The sequence below is a fragment of the Chelonia mydas genome, chromosome 10, assembly GCF_015237465.2.
Source record: "Chelonia mydas isolate rCheMyd1 chromosome 10, rCheMyd1.pri.v2, whole genome shotgun sequence".
Taxonomy (NCBI): Eukaryota; Metazoa; Chordata; order Testudines; family Cheloniidae; genus Chelonia; species Chelonia mydas.
In genome coordinates this window covers 60806923-60826322 of record NC_051250.2, presented here as the reverse complement: position 1 = coordinate 60826322, position 19400 = coordinate 60806923, and the positions used below count along the sequence as shown (strand labels likewise).

Genomic DNA, 19400 nt, shown 5'->3' with positions numbered 1-19400 from the left:
AGTTTCAAAGAGACTTTTACTTTTGATTTTATTATGGTTATTTTAAAAAGTGGGTGGCTAACAAGCTTCGAGATTAAACAAAATAATCAAGCCTCATCATGATAAAATGTAGCTATTTCGGTCTACATGGATTTTAAAGCTACAGGAAGTATCTGTTTTGCTTTTAAAACATGCTTTCAGTCAGCATATACAAAAGAGCTCCCTCCTGTAGAAATTAGAGAAATATTGATATAGGATTTCTGTTGAAACTGGTGAAAATGCATTTCTGCAGTGTCATTGTTGCATAAATATTCATGAAAGTATTTCAAAATGTTTGTCAAGAACATACAAATGAGCAGCTAGAATTTTCAAAAGTCAGTAATCTTTTCGATTATTTCAGACTAATCCTCATAGTATTTCATGTTAATATCACTGTACTTTAAAACTGTCTAGGACCTTAAGGTTCTCTTCAATTTTTTGGAGCAAAATCACTAAAGAATGGAAGTTTGTGTCCTCTTATTTAAAATTAGCTGGAATTACAAGTGGTGCACTAGTATTTGAAGTTCAGTTTGAAGTGGTAGCAGGTTGGTGGCCCAACAGAAAAAAAAAATTTAAAAAGTTAAATACAAAAATCCTTAGGTCATCTGGGCCTTAGCATTATGAGTTAGTCAGTAATACTGTGTGTAAAAGTTACTGAACAATAATCAATGTACCCTTCATTTAACATTGTGGGAACATATCCAATTTTAGCATTGAAGATTTTTATCACTGTAAAATGGGGTACAATCAAAACTATTCTTGTTCCTGGAAAGTTCTCCTTCAAATGATTATTTTGCCATTACACAACCAAAATCAACTTTCTTACTGGCCAAAAGATGATGCATCTTGGAACAAATCCAGGAAGCATCATTTTAGTTTTATCAAGGTATGATATTTGAAAATAAGTTTATATTTATTTAAAGTAAGAGTTGAATGTCATAGTTGTAGGGTAACTGCACTGTATTTCTCCTCCATGGTCCCTCAAGAGCATCCACTAAAAGATTTCTGGCTCCTGGCCATCACCTCCACTGGGTGGAGGCCTACATCTCATTCCCTTCTGACAGGGGTTTTAAAGGCTGCACACCTCCATGATCCACGCTGGGGTAGCCTTAGCAAGCCAGTCTGTCTAAAAGCCCAATACCTGTGCTTTGCTTTTACTTCAAATGCTAAGACCAGTGTATTTCTTGCGGTTATGTCACAGCTCCTTCTCAGCAAGCACATTTATTCTTAAAGTAAAAGCATTACAACAAAAACATAGAAACAATAAAAGAACCTATCCACATGCTAACAAGCTTACCAGAGCACCCCCAATTCCAGCATTGGGCTCTGGTAGGTAGGTGTCAGGCCTTCCAACCTCACAACTGGGTTTTCCTCTGGTTACAAGTTCACATGATTCTTTAGATCAAGAACCAGAACTAAGGCCCCAAGTAAGTTTAAGCTCAGGCTGTTTATCCAAAAGTCCTGTCTTTATCTGTTGGTCTCTGGAAAACCAGAATAGGAGAGCCTCCCCAGGAGGTGGTGCCTACCTGCAGGTGTTATAACCTTAGTGATTTTTCTTGATCATCCCCTACTGCTTTTCCTTCCTGGAGAAGCTGTGGTAGCCCTCCCCCCATGGAGTGCATACAATCCCTGACCTAAAATTATACACAAACCATTCACACACGTAATACAATATCATCTCGCCAAGATACTGCAGGAAGTTGCCCTCTCTGTCACGTTGACATGTATTGATTTGCTCATAAATAAATCTAGTGGTCACGAAAATGACAGGTTTTGTGCTGATGTGGCCCTGGGTACGATGCCACCAGGCTTTTGTGCAACCTGCTACACACAGCTCGGGTAGGCCCCGATCCCAAGCCCATTGAAGACTCCAGTAGGCTTCTGATGAAGCCCCTACTGCACCTCAGCAATAAATCTTACTCTTCAGCCCTAAGCCCACTAATTGTCCCAAAGTATGAGCTGCTTTTGTGATGTGTTACCGTGGGGATCGGCCAGAGGGCACATGACAGCTCTGCCCAGGCTAAACACGTGGGTTCATTCAATTACGAACTAATAAAGGAATAGATAGGAAAGGATTCACTGTCTGTGCCTTTTAGGATCATTCTTTGTGAGTACTGAGAGATTCCCTCCTGGTTATCTGACAGCCGTGGTTTGCAAGTGCCCAGCGCTCGATCGCAGCATTGTGACAAATTTCCCTACAGCCCCATGCACCAATTGGGACCGGAAACACCACCCTCTAGCTAGAGAAATCTCTCTCTCTTTTCCCTTCCTAATCAGTCTCCTATTATCCTCACCCCCGAACTCATGCTCAGGTTCGCACGGTCCCAGTAACCCGCTAAGCACTGCTTCCTAGCCACTGTTTCTTCAGCATTTCCCCGCACCCCCCAGCCACTGAAACGCATTCGCCAAGCATTGCGGTGTCATGCCGCTGGAGGTGTCACAGCAATGGAAACACTCTGCCTCCTCTGGAGTGATCGTCCCCATGCATGTGCGTGGCTAAAGCCTCCAGGTCTAATGTAGGTGGGAAGGGAGGGAAAGAGTGGCGGGAGGAGTTTGCGCGTGCGACATCCTCGCAGCCGGTTCCCTGCACGCTGGCATTAGGCATCATCGATGCTATTGTTGCTCCTGTGTTAGAGAGGAGAACATCAGCTTTCCGAATAAAAGTTCACTGGACTTGTATGATTCCTTGGAAGCATGTGGCCAGTACGCTCACCCCTCCTGTTCTTTACCTCTCTTGACTTTATTGTAGGAAATCAGTCGTTTCCCTTTTTGTCTATAATGTCACCAACAACCGTTCCCACGTGAGTCCTTCAGGAAATACAGCACGCGGAGCAGGAGACGAAGATCTGAGAATAGAAATCGCAACGGGGGAGCAGGCAGGTAACTGTCCGAAGTGCTGAAATTCAGAACCCTACCTGTGCACGAATTCTGGCTCAGATGGGCTTATCAATCAAAACTCAGTTTAGAGCAAAAAAAAAGGCAATAGACTCCCCCACCACGTATGAGCGAAGGCGCAGCCTTAGTTTTGCTTGAAAAATTAGTCTTCATTTCACAGATTCTCATTCACATGAACCCTAATCCCTAAAGAAACAGACAGAAAAACTTTCCTTTCAAGCGACTGAAATGAACATGTCCTCTTATTAGCAACTTGGTGGCAACCAGATGTTTGCAAAGTTTCGTGAAAGTTGTCTGTATTTTTGTATCTTAATTAGGACTCGATACGTTCAGAGGCGACGACACGTGCCGCAGAAACAACAGGTGCCTCTCTAGGAGAGACTTCTCCAAAATACCCCGCACCCATCAATTAGAACTCGCAACTAGTACAAAGACCAGTTCGTACTTTACAGCTTTTCGCACTAGCTACTGTTGGACAGTAGATGGCGCATGGCTTCTGAACAACAAGCATGGCGCAAACAAGGAAGTAAAATGGCCATAGAAATGTAGGGCAGCATGTCAATATTATGCATACAGTGTTTCTTTAATTTGTTGAGAGGCGATGTGAGAAATCTGCGGACAGTATGATGCAATTAACTGATTTCTTTCCATTCAGATTAGCGGATAGTCTTGTGTACAATGCACACACTTCAAAGGAGCACTATGTATATTGTATATATACAGTTGTATATATATAACAACACAACTATTGGGGATTAGTTTGTAGAAGAAACTATGAGCAGCAAAGTCCAACAGAGGTCTCAGGAACGGTGAGACTATGCAATCACTCGCTATGTACGTACTGCGGCTGTGTCTATGAACTGGGGTCCCAGTTAGGCTTGGGTCCCAGCCCCTCCAATTGCATGTGAATCTGTGACACCGCTTTTTGGAATAGTTGCAGTTCAGGATCCTTGCATTGCATGCGGGTGGGATTTACCTGAGCGCACATTTCCTCGTCAAACCCCATTTCTTTACTGGAAGGAAACAATCCCGGGTTGACTTTAGACAAGAGGCCTTCCCCAAAAGGCCAGGAGCAGCACCCATTTTGATGCAATCTCACATCATCATCAAAATGGCAGTCCGGAAGAGAACCACCAGGGACAATCACATCCCCTTAATATCTCTCTTCCTCTTACAGTTTCTTTCTAAAATATCATTCCCTGCCCAGCACCAGTGTGTCTTTCAATTAAAACGTGATTAATTACAAACAAACAAAAATCAGAGCTGAATAATGACTAGGAAACCGTGGGAAAATGTCATTTGGGGAAAAGGAATGTTTAAACAACTTTAAACACCTGTTGTGGCAACTAAGGGTTGTTACTGACTAGCAAGGTAATCCCCAAATCCTCCTTTATCTGTTTATCACCCCCTCTCCCACAGCTTCCTGGCCTCGCATCCCAATGCGCTTCACTCCCAGCACACTATGATTTCAGAGGAGTTCTGCCAAGTCAAATAAATAACCAGAGATGTGAACCATTTACATTATGGCAGCATCTTAAAAAGAAACAGGGAAGATCGGTTTCAGACGGAAGAGCTCCCTCGCAGCAAACCGGCATGGCTGTGGCTATAGCCAGGGTTAACCCGGGTTGAACTTTTTTTGCAACTCATTGCAAGTTATCTTTCTTCCTAGTTACACCGCTTTTGTACATTGGAACCAAGCAAGTCCCTTTCTCTGCTGCCCCTGCCCCTTTCGGGTGACAGGCAATCCAGAAACGCTTTTTTGTAGCTCATAAGAAATAGACAATGAACCACAGAAGGCAGGTGATTTGCCTGTTCAAAGTGCATGAAAACCCAGCGAAAGTCAAGCCCTGAACTGGATCCAGCTCATGTCACAAGAATCAATCACATCCCTCAGACTTCGGGACTGGAAGAGAGCCCCTTCAATTTCACCCTTTCGAGCCCCTGGGCCCCTCACCGCAGCTCTATTTCCTGACACTAATGCCTTGGTTTCAGGGAGCAATGTTGGCGTTGCTGCGGAAGTGCTGTGGGCTGCTCGCACACCAGAGAGGCAGGGTGGCCCAGATAGCCACGAGCCCGTCAAGCCATGCCCTGAGCATTGCGTGTATTTCTAATCTCATACAGTAAATTGCGGCTTCCCTGTGTTTAGCCGCCCCTGCTTCTGACTGCAGAATGCCCTGCAAGCCCGGCCCAGCGGAACGCGGTTCCCTATTGACATGCTACCAGAGAGCCAAGCAGTCCTTCAGTCCCTCCTTTGGATAAATATTAACAAGAAGCAAATGAGGCCGTGTATTAGCTGGTTATAAATCAATCAGGCTACAAGGACACCAACAACAAACAATCGCAGATTCCTCACTGGAGGACTTTCTCAGAGCACTTGTTACTAGCTGCCAGGGGAATGGGATTTCTGGTTCAGCCCTTATCATTTTGAGTCACCGGCTGCTGCTATCTGCCAAACCAGCTAGGGCGAATGCAGTTAACTTTATCTTATTTAAAGGGCTACTTCAGAGCAATCCCAGCGAAACCACAAGGCTGGTTGCTAACTGATACAACACGTGACCTGTAGGTAAATGGCAGCTAATGAGTTGTTCTGGGGGGAAGCAGAGGCGTCCTCTGAAATGCGCAGCTGGGAACTTTACCCTCCCCCAAGAGCTGAAGAGAAATGTGAACTTTAAAAAAAAAACCGCCTAGCCTCATTGCTTGTTTTAGGCTTGGAATGTCCTAATGCACTCGATTCCCTTTAGCAATTAATTCATAAAACAAACACACAGGAGGAGAAACCTTTCCCCAACGCTCTCTCTCTAACAAACAGCACTTGTACAAGTCACAGAGATGTGTCAATAGATGTCCACTTTGCAAGGCACAGGCCTATGGGCGTGGGGTGGCTTGTTTAATGATCAGACTGCAGGTGCGTCGCTTTTCAGTTTCCTTGAAGGGAGATTCGCAGTCTTTTAAAAACTCTACGATTATGGGCTCCCCATAACTAAAACAAGCAGCAAGACATTAATGTTCAACCGAAAATCGATTAATGTATCTTTTCTGATGCAACTATATTTATGCATAATCTCCACTGTGTAAATATTAAACAGATCTCTAATGATGAACTAATTGCCTGCTCGAGTGACGATCTGCTAATACCAGAAACGCATCGACCTTTCCTTGCACGCGGTGAGTTTGCACACAGTCGTCTTCAGGGTAAATGTTGCAAACGGCGTTCATTAGATTTCATATTTAATGGGAAAACTGCCCTGATTACAGTATTGATTTCTTTACGGTTAAATTGGTGAGAATTTCTCTCCGGTTTCCCAGGATTCAGCTGAGTTGAGATTTAATTTCTTATGGAGGAAAACAAGTGTGAGGGGGGAAAAAAGGCAAAGCAACGATTTTTTTTTTTAAATTAGGTTTCTGGAAGATATTGACTGATTCCTGATCTAGGAAGCAAAGTCACCCTGTGCCATGCAGCAGCGGGCAGCGCCTGTGGGCAAACCCTTCGCCTGCAATTTAGGGTGAGCCATTTGCAGAGGAAATGTTCCCTATATCCGAAAGCGCCCAGCTTCCCTCCTTGGGCGCCGTAGCCCTGGGGACCTGCTGCCTTCGGTGGAGAACAGGGACGTTGTTCTGTCTAGAAATTGCAAATAAAATGCATCAGTGAAAGAGTCTGTTTGAGAACAGGCTGCTGGGAAGCTGCCGTTTGATAAACTCTGGGCTCTTCGGACCACCTCGTTGTGCAGTAGATCTGGGGAGTTCTGTCTTAAAGGGGAACTCCGGTCCAGCCCTGCGCACTTGTAGCTTTCTCTTGTATTGTTCAGTTATTTCCAGATCCGAGCTCACCTTAACGTTTTACCTTCTTCGCGCTCTGAATTGAGTCTCCCTTGACTGGGCAAGTGTCTATGTGTGTGGCTCTGGTGTCATTTTCAAAACACGCCTTTCGGAGAGCATCATTTGGACAGACTCATTTCAGACCCTATATCCAGCTCACAGCGAGGTGGGCACGTTTCTTTTTCCTGGGCTAGCTCTGTCGTGTCAAGCCTTCACTCTTGTTAAAGCTATTTTTTGTCAACTCTACCTTGCACGCTAAAATAAATCGCCTTCCCGACCCCAACAGATTGTAGATGGGCTCTAGCCTTGTATTAATATTCATAATAATGACTAATCCTTGACTTTCCCCTTTAAACACCACGAAGGCAAAAAAAAAAATCATCCCTGAAAGAATAAGTTTCTAAGACGGAAGGAGAAAAAACGGGTAAATTGATAAATATGCAGTGCTGAGGGCAGAGGGGGGGGTGGGACAGACAAAGGAAAGGAGGATGGAGAGGAGAAGGAAGATGGGGTGAATAAAATGGAGGCTGGAAGAGGTCAGCTTTGCAATTAGCAGTTCTGCTTACATTTCGAGAGACAGCCCAGGAAGTGTCAAGACCTCAATACAGCTTCCATGTAACTACCAATTTTCCCTTTATTTGTCGGAGCTTCGGTGTAATCTGGGAAGTAAGAAACCCCCAGGGATCGCTGGAAGGGGCAAATACTCAAGATAAAGTGCTGGACAAGACTGTGAAGCCTAAAATAACCAGGGTTTTGTTTTCCTCCTTGTCGCCTTCTTGATGTTGGCTTTAAGAAACGCACAGAAAATAAATAAAGAGTCTGACAGCCTGCTCGGGATATTAATCTGCCTGATAATTCTCTAAATGCCCGAGAGTGAGTTATAATTTGGACGTGAAATTTAATTTGCGTTGGCTGGAGTAATTTATGATATTTCCAATTGATGTTCATACATCAATATCAATCGGGGCAGATTTTTACCACTTAGTAAGATCATCACACATTTAAAACCTGCACAAAATAAAATCGATAGTTTATGCATTTACAGCAGATTGCCTTTCTAGCAACGCCTGCATCCCAGAGCATGGCAGCCTGCCCTGAACGCGGGCATTTTGCATTACTGGGGGCCAGCCCGAGAACTAACCAGCGCCCCCCCACAAGCCCACTGGCTACCGGCGGGGTGCGGGGGCAGCCGGGGGCTGTGCTGGGAACCCACAACGGGGGATGGGAGTGGCTGGCGTCCGCCCTGGAGAAGGCCCCGGCCCGGTGCGTGTGAGCGCCCAGAGCCCCATGGATCCCGAATCAGCTCCCTGTAAACGGACACGTGTTCCCGAACTGCCCCTTTGCAGGCCCGAGCCGGGCGCTGGGCTTCGCCTCCCGCCAGGCAGGTGCAGGGATCTCCGGCCCAGGGCCCTCCTCCGTTCGGGGCAGTGGCAGGGCCCAGGGCGGTGCCGCATCGCACAGTTTCCTGCTCCCCTGGGGTTCCTCACCAGTCCGCAATGGGAGCGAGCGACCCCCACTGCCCGAGCTCTTCCAGGCAGCTGCAGCTTTGCTCTGTCCTGAGTCCGCGACGATTATTGCCTCTCCCCTGTGGCAGGATAACCAGGGGGCCTCTCATGGTCCAGGGCTCCAGGTCTGTCCCTCCCTATCTCCCCCTGCTCCCCCCCCCCACCCCCGGCCAGGCTCGGAGTCCTTCCTAGGGATTCTCCCCTCCCCTCGGGCAGTGCACACCCCCCAGGGCCCGGGACCGGCTGCAGCCCTGCGTCTGTGAGCATCAGCCTTGCGCCCCCTTCCCCAATCCCACTCGGTGGCTGCTGTGCTGGAGACAAGGAGTGGCCCGGCCTGGGGCGCCGGAGGTCAATGCCAGGGCTAGGCGCTGAGCAGACCCCCATTAAGGAGCTCCTGCCCGGGGTCACAAGACAGGCAGCAAGCCCGGAGAACAGAGGGTGGGTGTTTAGCAGAGCAGTCTGGATAAGGGACAGGAGCCCCAGCCGTGGCAACAAGCACACCACAGAGTCCCGGCTAATTAGGAGGCTCAGTCGCTTCCAATCGCCAGCCCCTGCAGGGACACACGCTAGACAGAAAAGGCACGGTGACTGGTCCTGAGAGGATCCGGATCTGTCTTCCAGATCCTAACGGTCCTACAGTATTTACAGGGGAGACGCAGGAACTTGTTACAAAGCCGGAAGGATTAAAAAATAAACAGTTGCAGCCAGAGCGCCGTTCCCTCCCCCAGGTCAGAGTAGATGCTTTGACTCTAGGTCCATGTTTGCTTAAATTACCCTTAGGGATGGGGCTCTGTTTCCCTCATGTGCAAATATCGAGCATTCAGGTTGGATTTGAAGGAGAGGGCGGAATAATGAGTCTTTGTCTTCCTAAAGAGATTATGGAGATCCACTTATACCCAGAGCTGTCCTGATGGGGCGGGCTGGAGGAGGAATTCGTGGGGGCCTGGGGTGGGGGTTGATTTGGGGCAGTACCGAACAATGCTGCCTGTTTCTCTGAATCTCTGGAAGTGCGAGGAGTAGCTTGTCAACCATACACTGCAGAAATCGGCCCCCCGCTCTCATCTATCTTCTTTTCAGCAGCCGAGCCTGGCTTGGCATAATTTCCTTCAGCTCATGCCAAGAAGGGGGCTCCAACATATTCTAATTCAAGTGGTTGTTTCCAGTATCGATCTATGTAAATAAGTGGAAATTCAGGTCGTCCAAATTGTCCTAAAAATACACTCCAAATCGAAGTTCGCCCTGTCAATCGTTAAGGGGAGATCTCAGGCACCAACTCCATCCCTCCCCCGCCTCCCCCCTGGACAGCCGCAGCAGGGCTGGGATTTACCTTTCGTGGGGTCTGTTATTGGGAGAGAGAGAGAGAGAGAGAATGGGATTTTCTGGCAGATCAGACCTGTGAAACCTACATGACTCTGGAGGAGTGAGAAAACCAGACACTGCTACACCTCCCGCCTCATCCGCCCCTGTTAATGTAGAGAGACCATTTCCAGTTTGAGAGAGAAAAGGTCACTGCTAGATCCCCTTTCTCACACCAGTGCAGACTCCAAAGCCAAGCGAGCATAAGCACAGGAAAAGGAGACGAGGAATCAAATGTGTAGCCAGTTTGGGGCCTCCGAATAGCCAGGGAGCATTTATTACCGTATCCATTCTACTGTTTAGGCAGAGGCGCAGACCCGTTTGTGCACTGGAAAGAGAAGATTTGGCCCTTCCCTTGATTTTTGTCTGTGAAACGGATCAGTGACCCTGACTCCAACTCGGATTGACTGTCTGGCATTCTCCAGGGACAAATTAATAGAGACCTATCAGTTAATTAGCAAACCCTCACTCAAGGCACCACCATCATATTAAACTCGGGCTCTGTACTATGACTGAGTACAAGTTGGGGATGGGGGATAAAATAAAGAGAGAGACAAACAAAATGGATTGAAATATTCTTACTCCGCTCTTTCGGGTCACAGCAGACAATACAGCCAGCCATTCCCTAGGACGAAACAGAACTAGCGAATTATGGCCATGTTAATCCCAGGTGCTATTTCTGTTCGCCACCAATTACTGACTCAGTGCATAAATTGTGCATAACACATACTTATTGTCACATGCATATACAGACTGGAACTATGTAAATCAGAACTCTGTGGACTAATGATACTTGTGATCATTTGCAGTTTTAACCAGTTCCATTCCTTCTCTTTAGCCACAAGTTACATTCCATAATTGTATCATTTGCGTCAAAAAGCAAAGTTCTAAAATGCCCGATCCGAAATAAGCAGAATAGGAAACTAGCATCTGCTCCCCTTTCAACTTAGCTATTATCTATTCACCCTTGTCACAACGCTACTTTTGTTACAGAGTAGATCCACCGAAGTGTATAAAACGATTTATTATGAGGTCTTAGCTTCAATTTCCACAACACCTCACCGAAACATTTAAATGGATTCTTTCTTTTTTTTAAAATCTACAGTCTGGGTTAACAAACCCCACAATTATCAGGTAATAAACCCACTTACAACACGATCACACAAACAAACATGAATATTTCGCTCTGCGCAGCCTTTTATGATACTCTTATTTCTTATACAAGCAAATAACCCCAAAGAAACGCGACGAAAAGGTAGATGCAAACATATGGGTAACATCGTTTAACAGAGAGGTGCTTGAAATACTGTGAAGCCTCACCTAAGTCTCCACCATAGGGTTTCCCAACACTTCAGGAGTGTGTGTGTGTGTGTGTGTGTGTGTGTGTGTGTAAGAGGCAGAGAAAGTACACACACGCACACACACACAGACAGAGCATGTTAAGTTTGAAAGCAATTTTACATACAACAGCTGAGTTTAGTTCTGTGTGCTGGTCAGTTGGCTGTACCTCACACCAGAGAGCATTTGCAAATATACAAATGTGAAGATAGGCAATAACAGGAAATATCTATCTTATCCGGGGCCTGATCCGTATTTCATGGGCACTCCAAAATATCAATTAGCTTTTGCTCCTCTGTGCACCTTCCAGTTGATGTACATATACATGCAATGTTGTGTACAGTTCACAGGTATAAACATGTAGGCGTTACATGTCTATATAATAAGACCTGACTTGGTAGATTTTGATCCTGTGGGTGTCACAGTACACAGCATGACCCCCCCTCCCCCCGTTTCTCTCCCCTAGCCCCAGACACGCACAGTGGCATCACAGCACCCACAGCCTGCCCTTATGCCTCACCATCCTCGCATATCATTGTTTAGGAACGGGGACGACGGTGCAAATAAATCAAACGCTCCCCTTTCATGTGAAGGAGCTAGAAAGGAAATCCAGTGGGAATGTCAGACTTGAAAGGGAGAGACATATTGCACTGGAAAGGAACAAAATACAAGGCGTGATGTGACCTGTGATATTATTTATCTGCACATACGTACTGGAATGGGCTTGTCCTGGGCAAGCTCTGAGCTCTCTGTCTGCCTAGCCACACAAACACAGCAGTAACCGCTGAGGCTCACCTGCTAGCCTGAGAGCAGACATTCTCTGGAATTCTGGCTCCTGAAGCCACTTCCACATCCTCCGAAAGGTCTCCCGGCCGGATTTGAGTTTGCTCCAGGGCTTGGGGTTCCTCAATAGGTCTGAGAGGGTCCCTTGAGACCGGCACAGCACCCGCTGGGCGAAGATAGCCTGGGGGATGCTGTACCGTTTGAGCTCGGTGGTGATCCTCTGAGCTACTTCTTTGGTATTGATTTCTTCCATTTGCCCTGAATTACTTCCACTGTTGACCTGCGAACCAGTGACAGAAGGGTTTTGTTCCCTGGCAGAGCCCAGAATCTGCCCGTGAGTCTGGGCGTTCAGGTGGGCATGAGGGTGATGCGGGATCCCATTGATAGGCACCATGCCAGCGGATGTAGGGGTGAGATGTTGGTCCCCATGCCTGCCCAGCATGGCAGGGTGGTGGGCTTCGAATCCGTTCGGGGTGAGCATTTTCTCGGCAGGCATGGGGGCACTGGGGTGAGCGTAATGAGGCAGCCCTTGCTGGGAGTTGTGGATGCCCCCCAGGCCTGATCCAGACAAAGGGGAGAGGCTCTGCCCCATGCCGGTAACATCCTTATGGTAGGGGGTGTAGAGATTGTTCATAGAAGCCAGACCCCGCTCGTCCCTCATGAGGGTGAAGCTGCCACTCACATTCCCAGGGATCCGCTGGTGGTGATGGTGGTGGTGGTGATGGTGGTGATGGTGAGGGAACTTGTCCGAGACGGTGGAGATGGGAGGTAGCGGTTGCAGAGGGGTTAATGTGGTGTAGGTGCTGCTCATGCTCATCCCGGGGGGTGTCTCGCAGGCCATGGTCATGGTGGGATGCAGGGGTCCCGTCAGAGCGTGGTCAGGAGGCCGGTGGTGGTGGTGGTAGTCGCCACCGTCCAGGATGGAAGCCATGCCCATGGAGCGAGGGTGGGCTGGCAAATGATTGCTGCGATGGGCCACCGAGCTCCTGTGATGGGGGCTGCTGCTCATCAGATCGGCCGTGGTTGGCACCGGCTCATGGCTCACCCCGTGCAGATCGCCAATGTTCTCCATCGTCAGCTGCGCGTTCATTGTTATTCGTGCAGGCTTGTGGACACCACATCTATCTGGCCTGTGGCTGGAAGGTCCTAGGAGGTCTTCACGTTGGAGGCATGCAGGATTCCAGCCCCGGTGGAAAGGATCAGGCGCGTGGGGCGGGGGGGGTTGGTGGGGCTCTCTCTTTCTGTGTGATTTGTTTTTTTTTTCGTGACGGTTGATCAATTTTAAGGCCCCCGTTCTTTTAAAACAGCCTCAGCAGCCCCAGTAGGTGTCTGGTCGCGTCCCTCGCCATCTCTAGCCATGTCTCTTACTGTTTCAATGTCTTTGGCCACAGCGCCCGCTGCTGCAGCTGCTGCTGCTGGTAGAGAGCAGACATGCGCGCTGGCGGCCCCATGCACCCCCCCCCCCCCCCAAACACACTCTCTTTCTCTCTCACACATACACACTCCTGCCCGTGACATCACCGTACATATTAAGGAAGCTGGACCGTCTCTCCTTCCTATCTAAGCCCGGCTCTCTCCGCTCCCAAGCTCCGGAGCAGCCCCTCCTGGGGAAGGGGGCGGTGGGGCTGGGGGGGAAGCCTGCACTCAGCCCACAGGCAGCGTGCTGCAAAAGTCTGCATGTCCCCGCCAGCAGATTAGATGGCTGCGGACGGGAAAACGAGCACAACCCCTCGGCTGCGCGGAGCACAAAGGAGCTGCTCTGGAGCTTGTGCCTGTCAGAAACACACCCTGGCCGGGCACACCCGCCCCTGGCCGCTGTAGGGTTGTGCCCACCCCTGTCACCGCCCCCCCCCAGCCGTTTTTTGTGGCCCTTCACATCGATCGCAGCCCTCCCTCCAGCGATCTGACCCTGAGCGCCCCAGCCACCAAGAGAAGCCGGAGGAGCAGGGCGAGCTGCAGCTTGGCTCTGGTCTCCCACGCCCAGGCAGGTAACCAGGACTGCAGGTTGCTCCCCACGGAGCGGGGCTGCCGGGGCTGGAGGCAGATCTGCTGCACCCCGGCCGGGGACAGCCCCATCAGCGCTTTCACCCGGGGTGTGAACAGGGCTGTAGATCCCCAGCTTGTTCAGTGCGCTGCAGGCGAGCCCTTCCCCCCCCAGTAACCCATCACCTCCGCCCACACGGCAAGCTCGGCGGGGCTCGGGAGAGAGGGAGGGAGGGAGGGAGGCTGCTCAGGGGCGCGGGGTCCGAGCTGCGGAGCGGTGGGTCTCCCTGCCTCCCCGTCGCCCTTCCCTCTAGGTGCGGGAGACGCGTGGGAGATTCCCTGTGTAATTAAAGCGGCCGGTCCCTCCCCTTTGGTGACTTAGCATTTTTAGTGAGCGATCCTCCTTAAATTGAATTTTAATATTAACTTCCGGGTTTCCTCAAGTCGACACATCAAGGTGAAAAATCGCAGCGTGCGAGTCAGCCAGCCAACCAACAAAAGCCAGGCAGCCGCGGGACACACCCGCAAAGGCGCTGCGCTCCCAGTGGCTCGGGGAGTGAGAGCCGCCCCCCGCCTGGGGCAGCAGCTCGGAGAGCTGGGCTGTTCACACGTGTCCCCTTCGCTCCCCTCCCCGCCCCCCAGGGGAAATGCAATGGGAGCGCGACCGGGGGATGGGGATCGCACCTCCGGGGGGGGGGGGGGGGCCGCAAGGCGACGCCGTGTGAGGCGCCTCGCTCCCTGTGGCCCGCTGCTCTTTGCTTCTCGCTAGGGAAACTTTTATTGTAGCCGGGAAGACAGAGCCTCATTGGAAATATTTGGTGACCGTGTTTCATATGATCTACTTTCACTCCCGGATCCCAGCTCCGCTCCTCCGCTCTCCCCTTCCCATCTTTTCTCCCCCCATCCCTCCGAAACCCCGCAAGACAATTAGACTGCAGCTCTAGAGGAGTAGCTCAAGTTGGCAGCTTTTCCAGCCCTTGCGACCTGCTGGGACTAAACGAGAGCCCCCCCCCCAACACTCCCCCTTTCAGGGAATGAGCTCAGAGCGAGTTGGGGGGGGGGGGGGGCAGGGCGGAAAAAACGTCAACTGTCCGGCTTGTGAAAACCGAGCATTTGTAAGGACGCTCCAGCTACCACATGCCGCTGTTTTTTCCAAAGGGAAAGAAAGAAAGAAAAACTTGTTAGCTAAGGTGCTTTTATAGCGGAAGAAAGGACAGATGTGCCTATTGTTCGCCCATTAACAATAACGTACCAAGCCAGTCAGAAGGTGGCTTCTCTCCCCCCCAGCCGAGCTGCGGGAGGGTGGAATTATGACACTCTACATTATATCTGAACCGATCTGCGGGGAAAGAACACAACTGATTAGGAGAAGCCAGGCTCGGCTTCGCAATAGTATCTACATAACTGTGCTGGGGTGGAAGAAAATAAAGGGAAGGAAATTAAAGTGATTTCCTTCCATGCTATCAGATGAGCTCACAGCCCTGCTTCGCTGACAAAGGCACCATCGCGTGGGGTACGGGGTTTGTTTTTTTAAACCGGATTTTTTATACTTATTCACTGCACGTAAAAATAATATATTTAAACATGTCTTCAGCCCGCTGACGTTAGCTGGTGTCATGGCCAAGTGAGACGGTGACCTGGGGAGAATGGTTTATAATGGCGCACACAGCAGCTCCACGGCTGAACTGTTGACACCACAGGGGTTATTTACAGATACATGCAGATTAGAGCAATGTTAAGGCTCAGAACGAGAGTGCCTTCTAGTCAGCCCTCCCTCGACTGCCCGCCCCAGAGTAACGGGTGCTCCTCCGTAACGTCTGTCGTACAATCCCAACCCCCGTCTGGTTAATTAAAGCAGGCGTAGCAACCTCAAGTAGGAATCAGAGTAGCAGCCGTGTTAGTCTGTATTTGCAAAAAGAAAAGGAGGACTTGTGGCACCTTAGAGACGAACCAATTTATTTGAGCATAAGCTTTCGTGAGCTACAGCTCACTTCATGGGATGCATACTGTGGAAAGTATGCATCCGATGAAGTGAGCTGTAGCTCACGAAAGCTCATGCTCAAATAAATTGGTTCGTCTCTAAGGTGCCACAAGTACTCCTTTTCAAGTAGGAATGTCTTCTCACTTGTGTATTCACTTATACTGGCTGGGGACGCTGAATTAATTTAGTTTAATAATCGTACTCAAACTAAACAAAACTCTACTCCTAGCTGGGCATATTGTGCCACTAACATGACTGGTCCCGGTTATGATGCCCAGATAAATGTGTATGGCCCATTGCAGCGTGTGTCTTCTTGTGAGACACTTCTATCCTATCAGATGTGCCCATCGCTGGGCTAGAAACAATAGGCCAATCATCAGAGGAGCTGAGCACCTGCAGATCCCATGGAAGATCAGAAGGTCTCTTGCAGTGCGGGTTTGTTTGTACCAAGTCCCGACAAAGCGCGGAGATTGTTATGTAATGAGAAGGCTGTTGATCTAAAATGTATTCTGTGTCAAGTACTTCCCAGCATTTTGGTCGCAGGAGTAATGTACATCAATACGATACTTCTGTTATCTTCAAAACAGATCTTTTGACCTGACATGATGTCAATGGAACCATTACAATACAGATCTTACCATGAAATCAGTGAGCGTTTGGACAGCAAAAATAAATATACGATGTGTATCAACCCTTGGATGCGATTTTGTGTAGCCAGAACATGTGGTAATAACATGTTGCTTCGTGAGATTTCCAGGGCTAATCTAACAAATTTGGAATAATGTGTCAAAGGGACATCTAGCAATCTCTGTATTACACCACTGCTCTTTATGAATTCTTGGAGTCACATATGCTGTTTTGAGAAAACACCCTCAACCCCAGTGGGTTGCTTAGACAGTCTCCCTGTCAATGCAGATTTATCCCTGATTGATGTTTATTAACGCTTCCAGTTCATTCATCCTTCAGAAACTGCATACCACCAGGACCACAGACTTTCTACATTTGTTATGGCGATATCCTGAAAGGAGTGTGGTTGACCCAAAAGAGGCAGATTTAGTTAGATGTATCAATTACTCAAATGTTTTCATCTGAAACAGAAGGCTCTGTTATCATTTATCTATGGTGGATAGATGTGTTCTAACCTGGCAAAAAGAAGCTGTCTAGATAGAATTGTTGGGCAACTCGTTGGTCCTTCTCTTGTCCAAAGTACACTTCACTGTGTACATAGGTTTGTAATAGTAGCAATGACTGAAATTTGCCATCATCATTTCCTAGCCACCCGTCTCGCTGGAAAATGCATCAGATCAAAGACTCCTTTATATTGTGAAATCTTGATGATACCTCTCAGTTATAAACAGCCAATCTTTGGCTACCAATATCAGTGCAATCAAGTCAGTCTCACAAATTTTCTGAGGCCACGTGAAGACAAAAATAGGGGTGAACCCAGAACAAAACAAGCCACCCCTCTTTTGAAGGGACCTGAAAAGTAAATGACAGGATAAGTTGGAAATGTCTCCTGCTAGAACTTTATTACAAGGGTTTCCTGGAAATTTCTCCTGCAAACTTTCTGTAAACAACTGTGCAAAATGGTGTATTTAGAATTAAATGCTGCTCATATTAATCAAGATGAAAACAAATCCACTTGCTAAACAAATATTAAGCACATTTGATAAAATCTTTCATACGGTATTCCTAGAAAAGAGAACCTTCTACTGCACTCATAGTGCATATTTTGTGAACAAGGAGCCACCGTAGGTTTGTTGTGTTTGATCTTTAGACCAAATCCTTGGCCAAAACAAAGGAAAATGATCTGACCTTTCATTTGCTATTCTTAAAGTACTGTCAGAAGCCAGTGGAAGAGAGGAATGCCTTGAAAACAAATGGGGATGATGTTACAATAAGGTAAATCGCACGATGTCTCTGTAGGCACCTCAAAATTTTCAAGCAAGAATAAAGCACAAGACGATAATAAAACAAAGTAGCTGGAAACAAATATAGGACAATGTTCTGCACTTACATAGAGCTGTTCCTCTGTACAGCTCAGAGGGCTTTACAAAGGTGAGCAAGCTTTCTTATTCCCTTTTTACAAATGAGGGAATTAATGCCCAAAGCACAGGCAGATCTGAGACTAGAAACCAGGCCTCCGGTCTCCGAGTCTGGGACTCCCACCGCAGGCCCAAGGCTGTCCCCCAAACCTGACCCCTAATTTAACCGCAATCAAATAAAGCCAGCAATACTGAACTGAGCTAATGGACATAGGTTGCTTATGTTAAACTAATGTTGCTGGCTAAGTGGCTTCCCTGCAGAAGTAGAGTGAGGGTGAAGTCTTGGCCCCGGAGGAGTTTTACCACGGACTCCCATGGGCCCAGCGTTTCACCCAAAGACGTGGAATGGAAGAGCTCCCTGCTCTGGGCTGCAGGGCGCAGAAGCTGGTGCTCAGACGTTGGCCTGCCGGTGATTTACCCGGCACACTGGCATGAAGGGGTAAAACCACCCTCCCAGCCGGGACACTACAGAGCCACCCCCAGCCTCCAAGCCCCCAGGACCGCACCTTAACACTGGGGCCCTCCAGGGCACGGGCTTTTTTCTCCCGTGAGAGGGTTGCTGGGCTCAGCAGGGCAGGGCATGGGGGATGGAAACACGCTCTGGGGAAGGGAGGCGAGATGAAGGGTGTTTTCTGGCTTGCAGGCTCCTTCCTTCATCTCCCTCTTTTATTCTCTCCTTCTGTGCTAGCTGCCCGGGGTTTGCCCAATGCGGTTTATTTCCCCTCGCCCTTTCCTGGGCGCCATCTCCCCGTTTGCCGGAGTGGAAACAAACCCGTCCCACCCTCACGCTTTGCCCCGCTCCCCGTGACCCCTCGCCATTCGCCCCTGCTCCTGCGGTGCCCCTCGCTCCATTGTCTCCACACCTGGCCTCCTCTAGCCTGCCTGGTCTTGTTCTCTCTCGCTCCTTCCTGCAGCCCCCCGCGCTGCTCGGCCTGCCTCTCTCGCCCCTTGCTACTCCCCGCTCTGATCTCCTCCCCTCTGCTTCCACAACCCAAGCCGAGTACCACCACCTCTTCTCTCTCCACCCCTGGTCACAGTCACTCCCTCCATCTCACTTGTTCCCTGTTTTACTTTCATCCCTCTCCTCTTCGTGCTAATCTCGTCCTCACCCTCTGGTTCCCACATCTCTCCTCTCCTCCAGAGGGATTAGCCTCTATTTCTCCTTCCCCTGGACTATTTCTCGGCTCCCTAGCTCAGCACAACACGAGACGCATGCTTCTCTATCCGCCCATCACCGTAGTACCCGGGCGCTTTCTGTGGGGTGTAGGAATAGATGCGCCAGATAAATGGTCCACAAGACACCCATCCCAATGTGAAAGGTGGAGACCATGGTCTGCTGCCTGAGACCCCCCTGGGGTGTACCACGGTATACCGGGGGCTGGCAGCATGGATTAGGGGGAAGGGTGCAGCATGGTTGCAAACGTTGCTTTGTAACAGGTCTCTGTGTGCTAGGTAATCATAGTCGAGGTTGAGTCTTCAGTACAAGAAAACTGATCCATCCCTTAGCCAGCTCATTGCCTAGAGGAGCCTCTCTGAAGGGGATGAGCATGGGAGCGCTTCGGATAATGCAATCTACACTCCATATACGACGGTCTAAGTTACGTCAAGCACAGGAATGGCGAAGGATCCTATTGGGTGCCTAAGCACTACAATTAGGCCCATTACAGTGGAAAACGCCTC

At 49.0% G+C, this 19400-nt stretch overlaps 1 protein-coding gene across 1 annotated transcript in view; it reads right to left on the bottom strand.

The window, feature by feature from the left end:
* ONECUT1 (one cut homeobox 1) overlaps window positions 1-13472 on the bottom strand; it is a 30554-nt gene extending 17082 nt beyond the window's left edge. Inside the window, exon 1 of the mRNA XM_043524373.1 lies at window positions 11724-13472. Coding sequence (XP_043380308.1) covers window positions 11724-12801 — 1078 coding nt within the window. The 5' untranslated portion in view covers window positions 12802-13472. The remainder of the gene's footprint in view (window positions 1-11723) is intronic.
* Between the last annotated feature and the right edge of the window lie 5928 nt (window positions 13473-19400).